We start from the raw sequence: 22293 nt of genomic DNA, 5'->3' as shown, positions 1-22293 counted from the left end.
GGCCTCTGTCCTGTTCCCGCTCATCCCTCCAGCCCAGCTCAGATGGCAGCTTCTGCAAGAAGCCTTACTGACCCACCAGGCTGAGCTGGCTGCTGTCCCAAAGCACTTTGTACCTGATCAGACTGCCCCTCCATGCTGTCACGATTATGTGTGTGCCTGCCTTCCGCTCTGGAGTGGGGGTGAGAAGCCAGGTCTTTATTCCTGGCAGAATGACTGCAGGCCTGCTGATGGATGGATTGATGGGTGGGTGGATGGAGGGATGGAGGGATAGAGGGATAGAGGGATGGAGGGATGGAGGGATAAAGGGATAGAGGGATGGGTGGATGGAGGGTTGGGTGGATGGAGGGATGGAGGGATAGAGGGATGAAGGGATGGGTGGGTGGAGGGATGAAGGGATGGAGGGAGAGAGGGATAGAGGGATGGAGGGATAGGTGGATGGAGGGATGAAGGGATGGAGGGAGAGAGGGATAGAGGGATGGGTGGATGGAGGGATAGAGGGATGGGTAGATGGAGGGATGGAGGGATAGAGGGATGGGTGGATGGAGGGATGGTGGGATAGAGGGGTGGATGGAGGGATGGAGGGATGGGGGATGGGGAATGGGTGGATGGGTGGATGGGTGGATGGAGGGATGGGTGGATGGGTGGATGGAGGGATGGGTGGATGGAGGGATGGGTGGATGGGTGGATGGAGGAATGGGTGGATGGAGGGATGGAAGGATAGGCTAATGGAGGGATGGAAAGATGGGTGGATGGAGGGATGGAGGGATAGGCTAATGGAGGGATGGAAAGATGGGTGGATGGAGGGATGGAGGGATGGAGGGATAGGCTAATGGAGGGATGGAAAGATGGGTAGATGGAGGGATGGAGGGATGGAGGGATGGGTGGATGGAGGAATGGGTGGATGGAGAGATGGAAGGATAGGCTAATGGAGGGATGGAAAGATGGGTGGATGGAGGGATGGAGGGATAGAGGGATGGGTGGATGGAGGAATGGAAGGATAGAGGGATAGATAGATTTCCAGTGTGCTAAATCCTGTGTCACTAGAGTTCTCCTCCTCCGCCTGCCCTGTGAGTGACTGACACTGATGCCCACCACCCTTAAATCCTAGGATTCTGTTTCCTGCTGGCTTTCTTGGTCTTTGCTTGGTTCTCCAACTCTCCAACTTCCTGCCCAAGGCCTCTTCATACACTGTCGCCACAGATCTGGTGTTCCCAAAGGTCCGCCTCTGGCTGACTTCTCTTCTCGCCCACTTTCCCTGGGAAACAAACCCTAACACGTATCTTCGACAACTTCCATGTTGATGATTCAAAAACCTACCCCTCTGTCCCAACCTCTTTTCTGAGATCCATCCATGCTTTAAATGTGTTCATTCACTCACTCATTCAGCAAATGTTTAGTGAATAAAGACCGTTGTCGGGGCACAGATTTCGGCACTTGGGAGTATCACAGACCGAGAGCCTGACTGTGGAGCTTACAGTACAGGAAAGACCAGAAGTGATATCAAAGCAAACAGCAAATTATAGAGTGTGTCAGCAGGTGATAAGTGCTTAGAAAAAAAAAAAAAAAGAGAGAGCCGGGCCCAGCCGGCGTGGCTCAGTGCTTAGGCCCTGACCCTGCACCAAGACGTCCTGGTTTGATCCCTGGTCAGGGCACATGCCCGGGCTGCAGGCTCGATCCCCAGCAGGGGGCGTTCACGAGGCAGCCAGTCGATGTTTCTATTTTACACTGATGTTTTCTCCCTCACCCTTCCTCTCTCCCTAAAATCAATAAAAACGTACACTTTTTTAAAATAAATGAGAGCCGAAGAGGTGGAGTAGGAGCAGGCGGGGGCTTCCAGTATTCAACAGCGTGGCCAGGGTGAGCCTCAGCTGAGACTCAAGGAGACATGGAGATGAGGGAGTCTGCCTGACAGCAGCTGGGGAAAGGGTGGTCCCGGCACAGAGAACAGCTAAGAGGCAGGACACGTCTGGTGCACTGGAGGACAGGCAAAGGGACCATGTGGCTGAGGCAGAGGGAGCAGAGGCAGGATGGCTGAAGAAGGGGCCAGACGGGGAGGGTCGGGGGCAGTCCAGCTCGGATCTGGGGCCATGTAAGGACTGTGCCTTCACCCCTAGTCCCCGGCGGTGCTAGCTTTCCATCCCCAAGTGGCCAACCCTCTGCCTGCACCCCGCCATGGTTTTCAGAGCCCAGCACCCCTTCTGGACGTCTGGGAGGCTACTGGTGCTGGCTTCCCCTCGCCTGTGACCGCAGTAGTGTCTAGGGATGGGGACATGGGCCAAGCGAGGCCGATCCAAGTCCTTAACTGGGAATTCAGCGGGGGAAGAGTCTCTTCCTCTTTGATCATGATATGGTGGGACCTGCGCATGGAGCTGCTGGTGGCAGCGCTCACCGAGAACCAGCACAAGAGAGGGGGCAGACAGGTGAGGGGGAGCGGACAGGTGAGGGGAGCGGACAGGTGAGGGGAGCGGACAGGTGCGGGGAGCGGACAGGTGAGGGGGTAGCCACGCCCAGCCGTCCTCCTCCCCAGTCCCATGAGTCAACACAACCCTCCTTTTTAGCTCTAGTGAGCTTAAGCTAGGTTCCTATCATGGGTCAAGCGTCTTGGTGAACAAACACACCCCTCACACACAGCATGGCCGAAACAATTCACGGGCAGGTGAAGGAAGGAGCGAGGAAAAGGAGGCGGAGACTCTGAGCTTGGGCAGGCACAGGGAAGGAGCCAGCTGGAGAGAGGAGAAGCCGAGTAAATCTAGACAAGTGTTTTTTTAAGCGACAGGCTCCAACAGGAACAGACAAATGGCTTTACACTTGCCTCTGCCAAAGAAGAGATAAGGAAAGAGATAGGAGGCCACAAGATAGAGCAAGTTGAAGCAGGCTCCTGCCTGATTCACAGCTCAGGTCGCCCCTGTTGGCCAGGGAGATGGCGAGCTTTGTCCTGCAAGGCTCAGCTGGTGCCAAATGGCCACATGTCTCATCTCAACCCCCAGGCTGGGGCTGGAGACCTGGAAGAGCCCACAAGGAGTATGCTCCTCCCACCCGCTGGGGTCAAGTAAGAAGAGGTGGCAGCAGAGGTCAGAGGTCATCCTTGCTCTTCTCTTGGGACCCTGATAACCCCTCTCCCTGCAGGAGTCCAGGGGGCCTCTGTCCCACAGGCTGGGTGGCAGGCAGCTCACACAGGTGTAACACATGAAAAACGAGCCATTGGGCGCTCTGAGCACATTGCTAAAGACACCCATGTAATCATTTGAAATGAACACTGCTCAAATGAACTGGAAAATGTTTTACTTGTATTTTCTCACATTCCCGAAACTTTCTTTCCACGGTTCAAAAGTTTGCATTGTCTAATTGCTGATTTCCATTTGTGAATGAATCAGTGTAAAATAAAATTAAGTGCCAAATTAATCTACCCATCTCGTCGCAGGCATTAATTATCCTCTGCGACATGTTCTCCCGCACTTGCTGCATGTCGAGACGAACCGGGTGGAGCAATGCGGAATCCGGCACTCCGCTCGGAACCGAGCCAAGCGGCGCACGACCACCTCGGTCGCCAAGACCCCATTTACTGTGCGAAAGGGGTCTGATCCCAGGCACATAGAACAGTCTCCTCACCTCTGAACGCTGCCCTCATGCTGTCAGATCGAGTAAGTGACGGAGCAGAAATGTGCTGCATGGTTTGGTGACATGTGCCCCCCACTGTACCGTTTAGCAAACTAACAACAACACATTTCCTCCAGGCTTCAAAGGTCAGCCTCAGTGTGGAAAATGTGGTGCTGGCGAGGGCAGAATTCTGAGACCTTCTTGGCTCTGCTAAAACAAAACAAAAACGCTACAGACGTCCAGGATATAATTATAGGGCCCTCAGTCCCTGGGAAAGATAGCATCATATACTTGGTGACTCGATCACAGCCCCCACTCCTAGAAGCTATGGGGACGTAGAGGCTGGTACCAGCAGGGCCGGGAAAGCCTTGGAGATAGCAGGCACACAGGCCCTGATCCCCTCCCTTTTCAGGTTCAGCATTATCAGTCTTTCTAGAAGAAATGAGATATCCTTGACCAAGCAGTGCTGTAGCCTTTAAAAAGAAGGAAATCTTGCTGTATGCAACAATGTGGATGCACCTGGAGACTTTGTGCTAAGTGAAATAAGCCAGGCACAGAAGAAGAAATACTGCATGATTCCACTTATATGAGGCATCTAACATTGTCAAGCTCATGGCAGCAGAGGACAGAATTGTGGGGGCCAGGGGCTGAGGGGAAAGGGAAGCAGGGAGTTGCTGATCAATGGGTTTCGAGTTTCGGTTCTGAAAGATACGTGCTAGAGATCTGCTGTCCAACATAGTACCATAGAGACAGACAAGAATACTGTATTGCACTTAAAATCTGTTAAGAGGGTAGGTCTCATGTTAAGTGTTCTTACCACAAAAGAAAGGAGGGAGGGAGGAAGGGAGGGAGGGAGGACAAGCAAACAAATACACTATTCAATTCCATCTAGATGCTCTGCCAGGAAAGGGAGAGCCTGGGATACAATGTGTTCAAGTTGGAGGGCTGTGTCTGGCTGGAAACCATCTAGCCCCCAGGGCGAAATGGTGTGCTTTGGGAAATGGTGGCTACATATGAAGTATGGACTAAGACTTGTTACTCTGGAGCCCAAGGATGTAGCACCTATGTTGCAGAAGGGCCAAGAAGGGATCAGACCCTGAACCACCAAGCATTCTCTTGGCTGCTTCCAACAGCGACACCGTCCGGCAGCAGCTGAAGTCACAGGCAGGTGGGCTGGTCAGCAGCCTCAGGCTCCCTCCTTGCTTGGCACTGGAAGCACCATCGCTGGGTTTGGGAATATAACACTGTAATTCTCCGATGAAAACTAGGAGGGACCTCTTCAAGAGGAAGATGCTAGACATCTTGGTAATGAAAAACAGCAGAGACCTGGCCAGTGGCTCAGCTGGTTGGAACATCGTCTGAGCACCAAAAGGTTTCGAGTTCGATTCCCAGTCAGGGCACATACCTAGACTGCAAGTTCGATGCCTGGTTTATGGCACATATGGGAGGCAACTGATTGATGTTTCTCTCTCACATCGATGTTTCTCTCTGCATCTCTCTCCCTCTTCCTTTCTGTCTAAAAATCAGTAAAACATAACCCCAGGTGAGGATTAAAAAAATAAAATAAAAACAGCTGAGGTGTCTGGGTGATTAATTGGAACAATAAAAGAGAGATGAGCATATCTGCAGCACCCCAAGCCCAGTGCTGAGCTTATTCTGGACATTAGAGTTTGGGGAAAACGAGGTAAGGCACGTGTTTAGGTTACGTATCTATATAACAAGTCTCAGGAATAAGGGCTTATGCTTCCTTTATGGCCAAACTCAGTTCTGACATCTCTCCAGGCACTAAGAAAGCAACCAGAAGAAAGCGGCGAGAGAGACGGGGCGCTTCAGGGGGAGAATGAGAGGCTTTCACGTTTCATCACACCCTTCTAACAATACCTGTGCGTCTGCTTTTCTCTAGATGGGCTCTGAGGCCAAACCCGTCAAACCCTCACCCTCCTCAACCGCCCGGGAGGAATGGAACCTGTCAGCTGCCCGAGAAGGGAACGGAAGAAAGAAAAGCAAGTCGAAAGGGAAAGCTAAAGTTGCTTCTCCTCTGTTTGAAGGCACCGGGCGGAGAGACAGGTCCTGCGCGGAGGCAGGCTGGACCCGGAGGCAGGCTGGACCCCGGGGCAGGGCTCCCTCGCTGGTAGCTGGGGGGCATCAAGTGCAGGGAGCCTTAATGAGCTGGAGCAGCCCTTCGATAGTCACTCACGTTGAGACGGAAATGCAGCCTCTGAAAGTGGGAGCTTTCGAAGACTATGGTGTTTAGGAAGTGATTTTCCCTCTTGCCATCCCTCCTGCTTTGGGGATATTCAAATAAAACCTGAGTCATCCCATCAGCCACACGCCCTCCCTGCGGATGGGGGATGGGGACGGGTCAGAGTGCTGGGAGGTAAAACCCCACAGAAGCCCCAGCTTCAGTCCCAGCCGCTGCTCTGGGTAGTAGCAAGGGTCTCATGGAGATGGATTGGGGGTGAGGGGAATAAAAGGCATAAAATTAAAGACAAGATTAATAAAATCTAATCAAAGAAAACACTGCTACATTACCCAACAGCTTAAATTACATTTACCACAATTTACAGGGAGGGGGTAGTCATGAGTAATAAGCCCGGGCTCTGGAAAGAAATTATGGGCTAAATGATGACAGGTAACACCAGGGGAAGTCACTGATTCACCTTCCCAGGGAAGACTCCAGACAGGGTGTAAAACCCATCAATCACACCAGGGCTAATTTCACTTGGTAGAGTCCCTGGACAATCTAGGGTCTGGATTCCCAAACAGCTTCTGAGTTCTTCCTAGAGCCAGAAATGAGGCAGCGGCACAAGGACCACCTCCAGCTGACCTTCACCCCTCTGCGTGGTGGCCCTCGTCACATCCCTGCCGCGGTGCGACCAGGCACAACTCAGCTGTCTGGCCAGGGCTGCCCCTTGTCCACTTCTGCCTCACCAGCCGAGGCCACTATACAACTGGGGCTGTCTCAACACAAACGGTTCCTGGGACCTTCCTACCAGGTCAGCCTGAGACCCCGGACAGCACCCAAGTCATCCTGTTATCTTCAGGCTCCTCTTGCTCCTCCCCACAGCACCTCAAATTCCCCAACTCCCCGCTATTTCTGACTAGTTTATCAGGAAAGCAATCTGACTTGACTAATTCACATCAACCCTGAAAGGATTCTCTCTCTTCAGAAGAGCAAGCCAGGTACTGCAAATGGGCCACTCAGGGTGGGCTTTCCGCCTGGGGGGGGGGAGGGTCAGGGCCTCCTCTGGACCTCATGTGCCAGGTGAACCTCATCAGAAGAGAAGGCTCCACCCCCACCCCCTCCCACCCTCCCCCACCTCCCATCATTGCCCCGTGGGCAAAAGGCTCACCCACTGCTCCCTGTACAGCTACTTCCTGGCTCGGACCCTTCAGCAAACAGGGTACCTTTTACTGCAGAGACAGGGAGACCTACAGTTGTCTGGCTTCAAGCCAAGGAAGACCCTGGAAACCCAGTCCTGCTCTTAGAAGCGGGATCCCTTCTGTTCAAAGACTGAACTTGACCCAGGAATTTGGATTTCAGATCCAGAGGTTTGCAGAGTCTCTGCTCCCCGACATCCTGCACCCTGAGCAATGCTCCTCCATGTACTCCCCTGTGCCCTGCAGGGGGGTCCGTGACTCCCTGGTTGATTGGCGCCCCCAGGCCAGAAGGGCGCTTGCTCTTCCCAGGACCCTTCCAGCACGGACATCCCCGATCCTAGTCTGCAGCTAAGAGGGTCTCAATGGAACGAAGAGACCTTGGAGAAGCTGCCCTGTGGGAACACCCGACTCCTCCCCAAGACCCACTTGGTCACCTGTGCTCTTCCTCACATAGCAGCTCACCTGCTTCCAACTTAAAAAAAAAAAAAAAAGAAGAAGACGGAAGGACATTACTCTCAGAAAATCTTCAGCATGAGAGGGTTCCACTTTTTTCCTTTGGTCACTCTTAGAGCTAGTTTGAGGAAAGACAGGGATCTCATTCTACCAAAATAAAACTTAAATTGGCCAGAAACTCAGCTCACCAGCATCCTTAAAATATCAGACTTTTCTTCCTTCCTTTTTAGACATGGGGCATCTCTAAGAAACCAAGCACATAACACGCCCTCATCTCCCTGTCCGCCGTGGACATGTACTGGGTGCATAGGGTTTTGTCAGAGACGGTGTTTGAAGGTTCCTGGCTCTACCCGGGGGACAAAGCACAGGTATGGTCAACATGATGTCTCTGAACCTCCAGCCCTGGATCCAGCCTTCATGTCTGAACGTGGCGCCAGCATCGCCTGAGGCTGCAAAGACTTAACTCTCCGCTCATCAAAACCTGCTTGCTTCGATCAGCAACTGAATTCAGTCTTAAACTCTGGAAGGAGACACATCAAATTGTTGGTAGTGACAGGTGGGGACAAGTGAGGGCAGTGTGAAGAGAGGCCTTCATTTTCCCTCTACCTAATTCTATATTGCTTAAAAAAGAAAGAGAGAAAATGTGTTCAGGGACTCCTTCAATCATTAAAATCTTGTGGCCAAAAGGAAAAGGAAGTGGCTGTTTTCAAGAACAGGGCCCATGCCCGGCCTGTGTGGCTCAGTGGATTGAGTGTTGTCCTGTGGAATAAGAGGTCCCGGTTCCACTCCCAAACAGGCACATGCCTGGCCGGTGTGGCTCAGTGGATTGAGTGTTGTCCCGTGAACTAAGAGGTCCCGGTTCCACTCCCAAACAGGCACATGCCCGGCCTGTGTGGCTCAGTGGATTGAGTGTTGTCCCGTGAACTAAGAGGTCCCGGTTCGACTCCCGAACAGGCACATGCCCCTGCCACAGGCTTGATCCCCAGTAGGGGGTGTGCAGGAGGCAGCCAATCGACGTTTCCCTCTCACATCAATGTTTCTCTCTCTTTCCCTTCCTCTCTCTCTCTAAAAAATCAATAAAAACATACTTTTTTTTTTTTTTAATAGCAGGGCCCAGGTCAGCAGGGTGTCTGACGGAGGCTGACATCTGGAAGCATGGTGAGCAGGAAGGTGACCACTCCCCCTGACCACATTGATGACTGACTGGCCCAGAACAAACCCAGGGATGCTAGAAGGTCTCTTCAGGGCTCAGACGCAGCTCAGTCCCTCTCTGGTCTCCTCCTGTGTTCTGACCTTGATGGCCAAGGGCCGGCCTATGTCCAGCCCACCCCTCCCTTGACTGACTTACTCCCTGTGACTCCTGGCAGCATCTCGGGCTGGTGGAGTGAGCAGGTGCGGTCAAGCTCACCTGGCCACAGGTGCCCCTCCCTGCTGGCTAAGCGCAGTGGTATTTACCGCATTGCAGCACCTCTCAAAGCTCTCCCTGGGTTAAGCTGGGAGCCCTCCCCAGCACGAGAGCCTGACCCGCTTCTGAAAAACCATGTGTCCCATGCAGAGGTCGGTTCCTGGCCAGTCCTTCCAACGACTGCCCGCCCCTCCCGGGAGCTCGGCCACAGAGGCGGCCGCAAAGGTCCTCCCACCACCTCCGTCATCGCCGGGCCACCGGCGCACTTACCTGCAGATGTAATTTGTCTTGCAGGAGTCCTGCAAACTCAGGCAGTTGGGCTTCTCCCTCTCCTCGTAGGAGCACACGGGCACGATGGTCTGGCGCCGCCGCTCGGTGCAGGCGATGTCCCGGCAGGAGCAGAACAGCATTCCGTAGCTGTGCTTGGCCGGCACCTTGTCGAAGAACTGCCGCAGGGCCTTGTGGCATTTGCGCCGGTTGCAGACCTCGTTGGACATGCTGGTGGTACACGGGGTGATGTACGCGGACCTGTACTTCTTGCACGTGTCGTCCAGGTTGCAGGCCTTGGCGGCGTCCAGGCAGTTGTTCCCTTTGGGGATGTGCTCCACTGCCAAGGAGAGAAAGGCAGACGTGTCACGTGCGGGCGCCTGGGCTGCGGGCGCCTCCTGCTCTCATCCAGACCTTGCGTCTACCTAGCAGCGCTGGGAGCTCTGATCAACTCTGTTTTAAAGCTAATAACTTAATGAGTTCAGGACAAGGAGCAAATAGTAAGAGTGCAGGTGCTGGGATCCCACGGGAGAACACTAGCTCCCAGCACTCTCTTCGATGTACACTTAGGAGGTACTGAGCGAGGCCAAAGGAGCCCGGGCACCTGCCCGACTGCATGTAAACAAGGCAACAGGAGGAGAAGTTTCCAACTCCTGGTCGGTAAACTGAAATCAGGATAAAAGAAAAAAGCAACAAATTATATACTTGTTCATTATACAGTATATAAAATGATATGCTGACTGTAAGTATAATTGCCATGCAATCCGCCAGGAATATAATTATGTAATAAATGCGTATAGTATATGCTAATTACTATATGATTACAGAGTAATTACGTGGTTATTTGAGCCCAGAAGACAAAATATTATGCTAGGCTCTTTAAACAGGAAGAAGCAACTACAGCGAAGTGGTATTTAAGTTCTGTTCACAGGCCATTGGAAGAAAACCAGAATAAATTACACAAAAATTCACAAACCTCAATTACCACTTAACTTACCACCTACCAAACGTGGGATTCGTGAGTGTTTGGGGCTGCAGATGAGAAAAACCGGGCTAGTACTTTGGATGGAATTTCAATAGGGTTAAAAACCACAGGTCTCTGGACTCTCACGAAACCTATGTCGCCTTCTGCCCAAGCCTCCTGCTGTCAGACACCAGGGCAGTCCACTGCTGTGCTGGCCAGGTGGCCTGCAGAGAGAGCCTGCTGGAGGCAAGGCCGGGAGGGCAGGGGCCGGCAGAGCCAAGCCCAATGGGTCAAGTTCAAAGATGAGTGGACAAGGGAAACGAAGCTCAGACGCCGTAATACAGGTGTTTGCACAGGGAGAGGAAGTGATGGAAAACCTTCCAGAGCCAAATTATAAGCTGGTCCGTGGGAAATTGATTATAAGGGAAATACAAATCAAAGCCACAATGAGATACCACCTGTCAGAACGGCTAACATCAATAAGTCAACAAACAACAAGTATGGGCGAGGCTGTGGAGAAATGAGGACCCTCAAGCACTGTTGGTGGGAACGAGACTGGTGCAGCCACTGTGGGAAATAGTATGAAGAGGAGAACTACCTTCTGACCCAGCAATTCTACTCTGGGTATTTATCTGAAGAAAGTGAAAACACTAACTCAAAAAGATACATACACCCTGTATGTTCACTGCGGTATTATTTACAATAGCCAAGATATAGAAACAGCCTAAGAGTTCTGTCAACAAACAAATGGATAAAGAAGGTGTTTGTATGTACACACACAAAAAATACTACTCAGCCATACAAAACCAGGAAATCCTGCCATCTGTGACAACATGAATGGACCTCAAGGGCATCAGGCTAACTGGAGTAAGTCTGAAGAAGACAAATACTGTATGATCTCACTTATATGTGGAATCTAGAAATATATAAATGAATAAATAAATAAAACTCAAAGGAAAAAAAATATCAGACTCGTGATGACCAGAGGCTGGAAAAGGGGTTAGGGTATTGGATAAAGGCGGTCAAGAGGTTCAAACTTCCAGTTATAAGCTGAATAAACCATGGGAACCTAATCCGCAACGTAATGACTACAGTTAACACTTCTCTGTGGTATTTTTAAAAGATGCTAAGAAAGGCTGGCTGCAGTGGCTCAGTGGGTTGAGCGTAGTCCTGTGCACTAAAAGGTTGCCAGTTCAATTCCTGGTCAGGACACATGTCTGGGCTGCGGGGTTCGGTCCCCTACAAAAGGCAACAGATCGATGTTTATCTCTCAAAACAAAAAAGGTGCTGAGTTGTCTTCACAGGGAAAAAAACCTTTTCTTCTTCATCATCTGTCCGAGGTGATGGATGTTAACTAACCTAGTAATCCTTTCACAATGTATCTAAGTCAAGTCATTATGCTGAACACCTTAAACTTAGGGAGTGCTGTATGTCAATTACATGTCGGTAAAACTGAAACCCGCCTAGTGTGTGCTTCCTTTTTGCAGCTGTCAAAACGGCATAAACTACTAATTAGTTATTTCCTTCTTGATGGTACCAAGAAAGAAAAGCAAAAGCTTTGTACAAACTGGGAATAGGATGTACCATTTTATGTCCAAACCAGTTGCTCAAGTGAACCCCATTTAGCAATCGATGTGACGCTCAGCCTCCCTTTCAGCTGACTGTTCTCACTGATACATACGCTGCCAAAGCACCATCTCCTCACCATTATCTCAGCGCCCGTGACAAACTCCAGGATGCACGAGCTCGCAGTTCAGGGAGGCAAAATACTATTAATTGATTTGCAGCTCACGGGTCAATGAGGGACTTCCTTTTTGTTTCTGAGTCTCATTTTATACAAAACATTCTCATGACCCTTTCTGACTTAATATATGAGGCCAGTTTTACCCAAACAGCAGAACCTGACAAATGCAAAAGAAAAAAAACAATTACAGACTAATAGTCCTTACAAATATAGATTCAAAAACTTCAGTGTATAGTATTTACCAATATGTTAAAATGATAATGCGCCATCACCGACTGTGGTTTATCCCAAAATGCAAGGTTGGTTTAATATTTAAAAATCAACTGAAGCCCAGCTGGCGTGGCTCAGTCCCATGAACTGAGCGTCGTCCCATGCACTGAGAGGTCGGTTAGATTCCGGGTCAGGGCACATGCCCAGGTTTCGGGCTCGATCCCCAGTAGGGGGCGTGTAGGAGGCAGCTGATCCATGTTTCTCTCTGACATCAATGTTTCTCTCTCTTTCTCCCTCTAAAAAAAAATCAATAAAAAAATATTTTAAAAATATCTACTGAATTCACCATATTAACAGACAGGAAGAGAACCATATGATTATTACAATAGGCAAAAAAAAAAGTCCTTCAACAAATTTCAACTCTCATTCCATAATAAAAAATGCTGAGCAAATGAACAATAGAAGAGGACCTTCTCAATCTGATAAGGGTCATTTATGAAAACCTACATCTACTATCATATTTAATACTGAATTATTGACTGTATCCCCCCTAAAATCGGGAGGAAGGAAGGATTCCCACTCTTACCACTTACAGTCACTGTCCTGGAGGTCCTAGTCACGGCAATACAGGGATGGAAAGAAAGAAAAGACAGGGAGCTTAGAATGGAAGACATCTCTATCTGCAGACGACTTCAAAAACTCGAAAGAATATACAAAACAACTGCTAGGACTAATAAGTGAATTTCTCATAGTCAGAGGATACAAAGTTAATAGATTATAAAACAATTGATCTTTATATATCTACAAAAATTTAGGAAAATTTTTAAAAATGAAATTCCACCTACAAGAGTACCAAAAATAGACCAAAAAAAAGGCACCTAGGAATGATTTTAACAAAAGACATGTAAGACCTCTCTCTACTGAAAACTAACGTACATTGTTGAGAAAACCTCCTAAGTGGAAATTATTACCATGTTCACAGATCAGAGGTCTTCATATTGTTCAGATGTCAATTATCCCCGAATCATAATATGTTTTGAAACTAGAAAACCGGTTCTGAAATGTATGTGGAACTGCAAAGGACGTTAATGCAGCCAAAGCGATTTGGAAAAGAACAACAAATTGAAAGACTTTACACTGACTTCACGATTTACCATAAAGCTACAGTTACCAACACCGTCCGGTGCACAGCAGAGGCACAGGCAGAGAAAATAAGGGACAGAAAACAGAGCTCAGAGTAAATGTGCCCACACCTCTACCATCACTTCATTCTTGACAAAGTCACAAAAGAAATCCAACGGAGAAAGTCTTACCAACAACTGGTACTCAAATGACTGAAAATGAATGTAAAAAACAAAACGAAACAAAAACAAAAAAATGCAACCCCTACTCCACACCACACGTGAACAGTAACACAAGATGGATCACAGACCAACATAAAAGCTTAAATCACAAAGCTTTTAGAAGAAAATATAAGACAACCTTGGAAATGAACAAAGAAAAATTCATTCTTTCAGAGGATCACAGAAAGCCACAAACTCAAAAGAAAAAAAATGATAAGTTAGATGTCAGCTAATTTAAAACATCTGCTCATAAAAGACACTTAAGAAATTAAGATAAACAGACAAATCACTGACCAGAAGAAAATATTTGCAAGACATATATCTGGCAAAGGACTCGTATCTAAAATATATTAAGAATGACTAAAACTAAATAATAAAGAAAGAAAACAACCCAATTGAAAAATGGGCCAAATATTTGAAAAGATACTTCACAGAAGACATTCGAATGGCCCATAACCACATGCAAAGTGTTCAACATCGTTAGTTATCATGAAAATGAGAGCCACAATGAGATACCCATACACCCACCACAGTGGCTAAAATTAAAGTCTGACAATCTAAATGTCACCAAGAATGTGGAACTTCCAGAATCTCACATTGTTGGTGGGAATGTAAACTCACTTTGGAAAAATGTTGGGAGGCTTTTTTATAAAACTAAACATACACCTACCCTTTCCCCCTTCGAGGTGTTTATTCAAGAGAAAGGAGAACACAGACCCACAAAAAGCCTCGCACAAGAATATCCTAAGAGATGGTTCTAAGAGATGGAAGAGGGATTGGCTGGGAACAGGCAAGAGGGAATTTCTAGAGTGATAGTAATGTTCTCCATCTTCATAAAAGTTGACTCTAAACTCAGACTGGTACGCTTAAGGTTTGTACATATATAAATTTTGTCTCAAAATGAAAAAAAAGTCCGGTTGGTGTGGCTCAGTGGTTGAGCATCGACCCATGCACCAAGAGGTCACCGGTTCAATTCCTGGTCAGGGCACATGCCCAGGTTGTGGGCCTGATCCCCAGTGGGGGGCATGTAGGAGGTGGCTAATCGATGTTCTCCCTCATCAATGTTTCTCTCTCTCTCTCCCTCTCACTTTCTCTCTCTCTAAAATCAATAAAGAAAATTAAAAGAAAAAAAAATTTAAAAAACCAAAAACCTCACTAAATAATGAAAACTGGCTGATGATATGTATGCTGAAGCATTTAGAAGTATACTGATGTCAGCAATTTAAAAACTTAATGGATTCAGAGATGGACACAAGGGTAGATCCTTAAAAAGCAATTACTTTCACACTTAGTGGTAGAATCCAGGAGATGGGTTGATAGTCAAATGTTTTCCACTGTTCTGTATGAAAATGTTCAAATAAAATATTGGAAAAATAGATGCATATCTATCCTATTCTTTTTTTAAATTTTTTAAATTAATTTTTATTACGTATGTTTCTCTTTTTTCCTCCATTGATACCCTCCTCCCGATCGTATTCTTTTTTTTTTTTAAGTTTCACACGCACAGAGTGTGGGAAACAACGCTCAGCCTCCACCCCCTCCTCAGTCTCCTCACAAATTCACCTCCTACTCTCAGCCAATGCTCCCTTCCCTGCTGCACTGAAGTTCAAATGAACACCCCTGAAATCCCAGGGCACAGAAATCCCAGTTTTCACGTGGTAAGACGACTGATCCCCTACATCTATTAACACGACCCCCCCAGTGTCCCAAAATGCTACCTCGATGCCTGGGGGCAGAGGGAGGGCCGAGCAGGATGATTCCGTGGAGGCCACGCGTCACGAGTCCCCCAGCAGCTCACTGGGGGTGGGGGGCGGGCACAGCCCATGTTTTACAGTCTGGGCACAAGCGCCCCTCCCCGCGCGGGGAGGCTTCCGAACAGCTTTACCATAACTCTGAGTGCCACCCTCTGCACGGCTCATTTTAGAGCCCGGCACTAAAACACCGCTTCCCCCGCTCCCCTCCACCTCTAATCTCTGCCTCCATCTGCTGTTATTCATTCTTGAACTCGGTAGAATGCTGTGGATGCTGTCTGAATGGGAAGCATTCTCAGGACGAAGGCTGTTTACTAGAAATCCCTTTTCCTTGGGTGTGGGCTGTGCCGGCTAGCGAGCTCCTCCCAGCACCAGCCCAGCACTGCGTTATGGAGAATGCCATTTCATTCGCTTTGCCTTTCAAAGTTCCACAACCACCACATTCACTTTGCAGGTTACACACTGCTTTCTCCATCGCCCTTCTCAGCCTCCCGGGCTGTAATCACACCTGATGTGACTTGTTTCCCGTTTTCCCGGGCCTGGGAGGTATAAGCTTCATAGCAGCCAACCGATGGCCAGCTCCCAGATCATGGAATAAAAAGGGGCGGGCGCTAACGAAGGAGCAAGGAGTAGGAGTCGGAGGATTAAATGGGGTCCGAATCACCTGGGTGTCTCTGTACAAAGCAGCTTTCTCCCAGTGGGCCTCAGTTTCTCCATTTGTGGGATGATATATCTAAGGTCCCTTCAAGCCTCAAGCTTCTTTGGTTTGATGGTTATAAAATAAACTGCCTTTTCCGATTCTAACATCAAGGATGCCCAGCGCTGAGAGGCAGGCACCAGACTCTTAGCTATTTGCTGCTCCAAAGAGTACATGGACCAAGGATTTCAACCCTGACCTGCAGGCAGAGCAAATGCAAAAGGCCCTTCCAATCAAGGGAGATGTAGGGCTGTCGGGATGAATTATGCACCAGGAGAAGCTTTCACATTCTAAATTCCTCCGGAGCAAGAAACTGCCTTTATTCCAAGCACAATCCTCACACTGTCCCAAATCAAAGAGGCTATCACTGTGGCCGGCAGCCTCTCATTATTTATACTTAGAAAATGCCACTGTTATTGGCAATCGCTGGGGCCAGCTAACCAGTCCAAAGGACGCAGGATGAAACACAGATGCAAGCAACTAGAAACTCCCTTCTCCGGATTATGAGGGGACATGAAACAGCACACATGTGAAAATCTGTGTGGTCTACACGGAGCAGAAAGTTCACAAGACACAGTGAGAGAACGTTGTTTACAAACGCTTGCCAGTTTCCGGGGATCTCTCTGCCTTTCTCCTTTGGGTGGCAGAATTAGATTCGCAACTGGTTTCCTCTTCCCTCTGACTTGATTAATTACCATGTTCACATAACGACTGTTCTTCTTCTAATAGGTTCCCTCTAACATGTTATCCCAGCAAATAAAAAATGGACAAAAAGCTCCAGGATCCTCACAGAGGTAGCTCACATTTACAGTCTGGTCTTCTGAGAGCCACGTGGATCAGATGGCAAATCGGATCATACAGGTTGCGACCCTTGTAATCAATCCTTCAAGAGTTTGGTCTTTTCCAGATGGGATGCTAAAAATTACATTTAAAACGCACATGTTGGCTCCTGAGAGCACATTCTGTCATTCAGACACTGTTTCAGGCATATTGTATTACAGGGTGATGAATTTCCTCCCCAGCCTATTTTTCTGTACCTTACAGGACTACATTACACCTCAGGCCATCCCCAAGTTTTCTCTGAGGTTCACAGTGACTGAATTAATCTGGATACTTGTGAATTTGGGAATAATTCTTTCGTCTGGTGAAGACAGTGCCCGATGGGAAACACCAGTCCCGGGTTCACCTCGTGCTCACTGACCCGGAGCTCACCGGTGAATGCGTCCTTTTCCAAAATGCACAGGCTGTGGCCCAACTCCCCATCCACACCCTAAAAGATTAGATGCCACCTATCTGTGGTGTGCAAGTCACAGGCTCACTGCTGCGAAATGATTAATAGTGCTGTCTCAGCAAATGGGATCATTACATTTTTAATTAACCTTTCCAACCTCCTCCACCTTTGCTTTTTGTTATACATTGGCTTTCTGAAGTTTTCTACTTGTTTATGTTCAACACAGTTTGCAACAAAAGCATGAAAAATGAGCCCTGGCCGGTTTGGCTCAACGGTTAGAGCACTGGCCTGTGGTCCAGAGAGACCCGGGTTTGGTTCCCACTAAGGGCACGTACCTCAGTTGCAGTTTGTCCCCAGCCCTGGCTGGGTCGTGCGGGTGGCAGCCACTCAATGTGTCCCTTCCACGTCAATGTTTCTCTCTCTCTTCCTCTCTCTCAGTCCCACTCTATCTGAACAAAAAGTGGAAAAATGTCCTCGGGTGAGGATTGAAAAAAAAAAGAGTATGAGAAATGAGGGCAGGCGCTGCAGGAGTGGGTGCCCCGGTGAGCTGCCCCGTGAGGAACAGTGCCTCCTTGTAGGCAGGATAGGGGGGCAGACAGGCGCTCAGAACTTGGTGGCTGGGTTCCCACCTAATTTTTGTTTTGGCAGCTTAGCATTATTTAATGGCCTTGGCTACCAGGAAACTGGCTTTTGAAAATCTCTTTCAAGCTAATTATAATTACTGTGTATAAATCATACAATGATCAATTATAAAAATCTCGGGTTCATAAATATTTAACTTAGCGTTTAAATCCACACTGCGGGAGTGCCCGAGAATTCTGAGCGCTTCTCTCTGCAAACAACTGCTTTATTACAGTCCCAGTGCCAATTACCGAGAACTGAACCCTCCCGGCTGGCAGCAGCTCGCTCAGGCACATATCTGAGCGTCATGCCTTCGCCTGCATTAGGACGGCGCAACTCAGCGACTCCGACAATGCGCATGCCTCTCGCTAGAAAGATATTTTGCAACGTCTTCTACCGTCGTCTTTTCATTCCTCAAGTATGGAGAGGCCCGGTGATGATATTAGACATAAAAAACACTCATTAAATACATTTTTATCTAATAGAAGATTGATTCCGAGATAATTGAGGTCAGATTTGTTTGGAAAACGCACGGTGACGCGTGCACACACTGATGGCAAGAGGAAATGATCTTTCGGGGAGGATGGGAGCAAAACAGCTAAATATTTTTCAGCGAAATCATAAAGCCGTAATTGGATTTCAATTTAGTAATAGTCGACTTAAGACAGGTCATTTTTAATCATCTAATTATGTTCGGGGCCTACCCCAGAGCTCAACGACTGCTTCAGAACTATTAATTGTACTCCATCCTGTTGCATCGTCAACCATGAAATTTGCTATTACATGTAGGACTGGCTCTCAGCTATGAGTATTTTTTCCCCAGTCTCAGATAATCTTTATAATATCCACAAACGCCTCTGCCTTTAATTTCCTAAAAGCGCAATCTTTTCGTGACTTTCGCTGGACCAGAACACTTGCTCCCCAGCAGCTGAGAATTGTGGTATTTCTACAGCGAGCAGCCAGAATGGGAGCTATAATCATCTCCCCCATGCTTCTGAAGGCAGAGGCAGCATCCCTTGCTTTCGTCTGATTTTCATTAATTAAAGGTATTTAATTGCTCACATCTCATTACCAGAAAAATTAATGAGTACTTCAACTTCAGGAAGAGATCTGCATGATAATATAAACCTAATTCATTTCATGGGGTACATACTGAAGCGCCACTGATATTGAGACGTTTCAGCAGCCCGGGGCTCATGAGGTCTTCAAGACCTGCGCTGTCCTTCCCCAGAGAACACAACAAACGGGCCGACCGAGGAACAAAGCGTCCCCTCACGGCTGCACCAACGCATTGCCACGGAGAGGGCTAATGGGTGAAGTGGAAGGGAAACACGAAGGGGTTGGTTTTTGTCATTTTCTACATAAAACCACAGCCTTAAAAGAATGTGTCTGAACTTTTACACAAGCGTACACAAATATAGACATTTCTGGCCACGCAAAGTCATCGCTCTGAGAAGCTGGACACTTATCCCAAGGAGGCTGCCAGCACTCCAGACATTTCACTCCCTCCCCTAGGAACCTGAGGCGTGTTCTTGGGAACACCGTGAGCAACAGACCACCTCTGCATTGGCGGGGATGGATTTTAAAAGTCAAATGTCATTTCGCACTAAATGTGGACATGAATTAGGTGCTGATATTGGGCAACGCTTAGGGGTAGTAAATAAACGGTGAATATCTGTAAGGATTTTTTTTCCATGTGGGTGATTAAAATACCCAGGGAAGTGTCTTTAGTGAAAAGATGCCAGTGATAGCACTGGAATGAGCGTTTTGCTTCTCAAGGTGACTACTTTGGAGGACAAAATTCATTTGGCGGAGTGTGTTCTTGGTAGGGCCTTACACACATTTGCCACATTTCTTCAACGAGCTAGAACACAAGGATGCCACCAGAAGGCAGGGTAGGGGCCCAAATGTCACTTTTACGACACAATCTACAAAACATCGTTCTGGCCTCTGATATACATCAGCAGAAGAAAAAGTATGCATTCTGGAGCCAAAGCACCAGCTGAAACAATGAAAAATGAAGATGCTGAAGATCCTGTTAAGTAGCCTGGATGATGCTGAGATAATAATGAATCATTGAGGATCTTGGCAGTTGTCAGGGCCCTCACGGTGCGGGATTTTCAGCAAAGATAAGCTAAATATCAGGTCTTTATTTTTAGTTAAAGAGCATAAAATGCAATGCCTTTCCTCCCAGGAGCCTATTTACATACCTGCTGTGCTACCTCTTTGCCTTCACCTGTTTCCCAATTAATACCCCATTAAGCTGCTCCACCTGCAGTGGCTTTTACCTTCCCCGCAGCCCTGCCGCCGTCACTCACCGCCGCTGCTCAACTGTGTCCTTTGGAAGATAAACAGAAGCCTCGTGAATGATCATGGCAGGACTTGGCATCTGCAGAGTGTTCGTTCAAAAGACGGGGGCCAGAGACAGAGGCCAGTTTCAGACGGAGAAAGCCCTGAGCTGGGCAGAATGGCTTGAGTTGAGTGTAGCCACATCCCAGAAGGTTGTGCAGAGAAGGAATGGCCGTCTTAAGTAGTCAGATTTTGTGAATTCCAGACCACCACACACACACACACACACACACACACACACACACTTCTTAAAATGGTGTTCTGTTTTCACGTCAGGCTGGGTTCATCATATTTTGTGGGGTTGAGGGTCCTTAGGGCACCTGTTTTAATGAAGATGAGCACGGTATTTCTCTTTTATGCAAACAGGCTGTACGGGTTTGAAAAGTTGATTTCTTCCCGCACACCTAGGGGGCATCGGAAGCCACTAGAGACTAAACTTTAAACAAACAAACAAAAGATTCCTGGGTCCTGTCCCAGCCTCTGAGAATCTGGATTTTGACAAATTTCCCAAGTCCTTTGGCTGATCAGACCTGGAACTCCCGGATCAGGAAATTCAACGGTTCCTTTCTGCTACCCACCTGCACACCCACTTATTTCCCCAGGAATCTCAGCTTTCTGGCTGGTTGTGGAAGAAATGCCGACCCTGAGAGGTGCCCCCAGTGGACAGCAGCTCATGCAGGGACCCTTCCGGAAAGATCTTGTCGGTGAGAGGGCTTCCTTCGCCCGTGTTCCCAGTGTAACTTGAATTAAGCCTAGACTAGATTAACCAGGTGGCCCAGCACAGATACTTCCACGGTGGGCTAACACAAAGCCCCCCAAACACTCCCCCACAGCCCCCCTGAGCTGCAGAGGAAGCAGACACCAGAGCGGGCGTGTGTGAGCCCATCTGCGTGCCTCGGTGAACCTCTGTGTTGCATTTTAATGCTACCTTGGCAAGCGTTCCTGCTCAGTTCATTTCTAGCTTTTAATGGGTTCCAAACGCGTTCACACATTTACCCTCCTGAGCCCCAGTATCATTGGTGTTAGATCCCTATTTGGAGGACTACACCAGTTCGCTCAAGGATTAAGGGTAAACTTTGGAATTTCTACACTGAAATTCCTTAGTCAGGACCTCCGCGGTGCCCCTGCAACCTAATCTGCGGCTCTGTCTCCCGCAGAAGTGCAGAGCAAACACAGCCATACCTGAGTGCGCTCAGCGGGCACCAGGCCACCTCTCCCCGGGAGGTGCCCCCCACCTGGCTCCTGTCCACCGGAGCCTGTGAGTCTGGCAAGGCAGGATGAGGCCTGTGGGGAGCCCAGCCTTCTCAGGCTGCTTGGGGAATGTGTCTGTCCTCAGTTTCTCACACAAACAGTCATCGAGGGAATGGCCATGTCTCTGCTGTACATGTGACTGGAGGACCCTGGGCTACATGAGAATAACCCCAGCTCCTGGAGCCTGACCCCGCCACCAAGCTATCTGCTTAGTGAAAAATAAGGTGTATCAGACACAAATGCATGTGTTCTACCCCAAAACCTCTTTAAGCTTTAAAGCGCGCCACTCCTGACAGAGATCTGGACCGGGACCCTGGCTAGTTAGCGTAAGCAATGGCCCCTGGAACAGTTCTGTTTCACCCGGGGTGAGTCTGAAGCTGGACGTGAATATTGGGGTCAAAACAAGCCCATCAGCTTTACACCTAGAGCGATCAGAAGGACACTGAACATGAGCGCCAGGGTACAGGTCGGCTGTTAATACTGCTCTCAGCACCCCGGGCATGCCAGAGGTGCATGGCCACCCTTCTGACAGGGCATCTGTGGACAAGTGAGGAAGGCCGGCCTCCGTGTAATGAAGGGATGAAAATCAGCGATGAATTTCTGCCCTGTAGGAGGTCAGCCTGGGTCCCCAAACAACCCCACACTGACGGGCGAGGCTCTGTGTTGCAGAAACAGTTTTCCTGCAGGAAAAACCACAGGAAGAATCAGACCAAGTTAGTCCTCACAGCTCGGTGCTTTAGCCTTGTTACCATGAATTGTCAAACACAGGTATTAGCCTCTGACCCTTCGGCCTTAAAAAGGGAATAAGGAAGAGCTCCTGAGAAATTCCTCGATGTGTCTAGAGCTGCCCCATTACCAGAAATGCCCATCAGTCTTCTCGCAGGGCCCTTGGCTCATAAACTCACCCCAAAGAGCTAAGAAAGCTCCAAAGGTGGAACATGTCAGAACCATGGTCCTAAGGAGAAGCGTGACGGTGGACATGGGGCAGGTGCGACTCAGGAAGGAAGCGGGCATTCCCAGGACCACGGT

The 22293-nt window shown here is 48.6% G+C and overlaps 1 protein-coding gene across 2 annotated transcripts in view; it reads right to left on the bottom strand.

Annotated features, from left to right (window-relative positions):
* The window catches only part of GFRA1 (GDNF family receptor alpha 1), a 201610-nt gene that overhangs the window by 49567 nt on the left and 129750 nt on the right, over positions 1-22293 (bottom strand). For both annotated transcript variants that reach the window (XM_036265512.1, XM_036265513.1), the window contains one exon: positions 9107-9443. In XM_036265512.1, coding sequence (XP_036121405.1) covers positions 9107-9443 — 337 coding nt within the window. The remainder of the gene's footprint in view (positions 1-9106; positions 9444-22293) is intronic.

This window comes from Molossus molossus, unplaced genomic scaffold (genome assembly GCF_014108415.1).
Source record: "Molossus molossus isolate mMolMol1 unplaced genomic scaffold, mMolMol1.p scaffold_m16_p_17, whole genome shotgun sequence".
Taxonomy (NCBI): Eukaryota; Metazoa; Chordata; class Mammalia; order Chiroptera; family Molossidae; genus Molossus; species Molossus molossus.
This window is presented reverse-complemented; position numbering and strand designations above follow the sequence as displayed.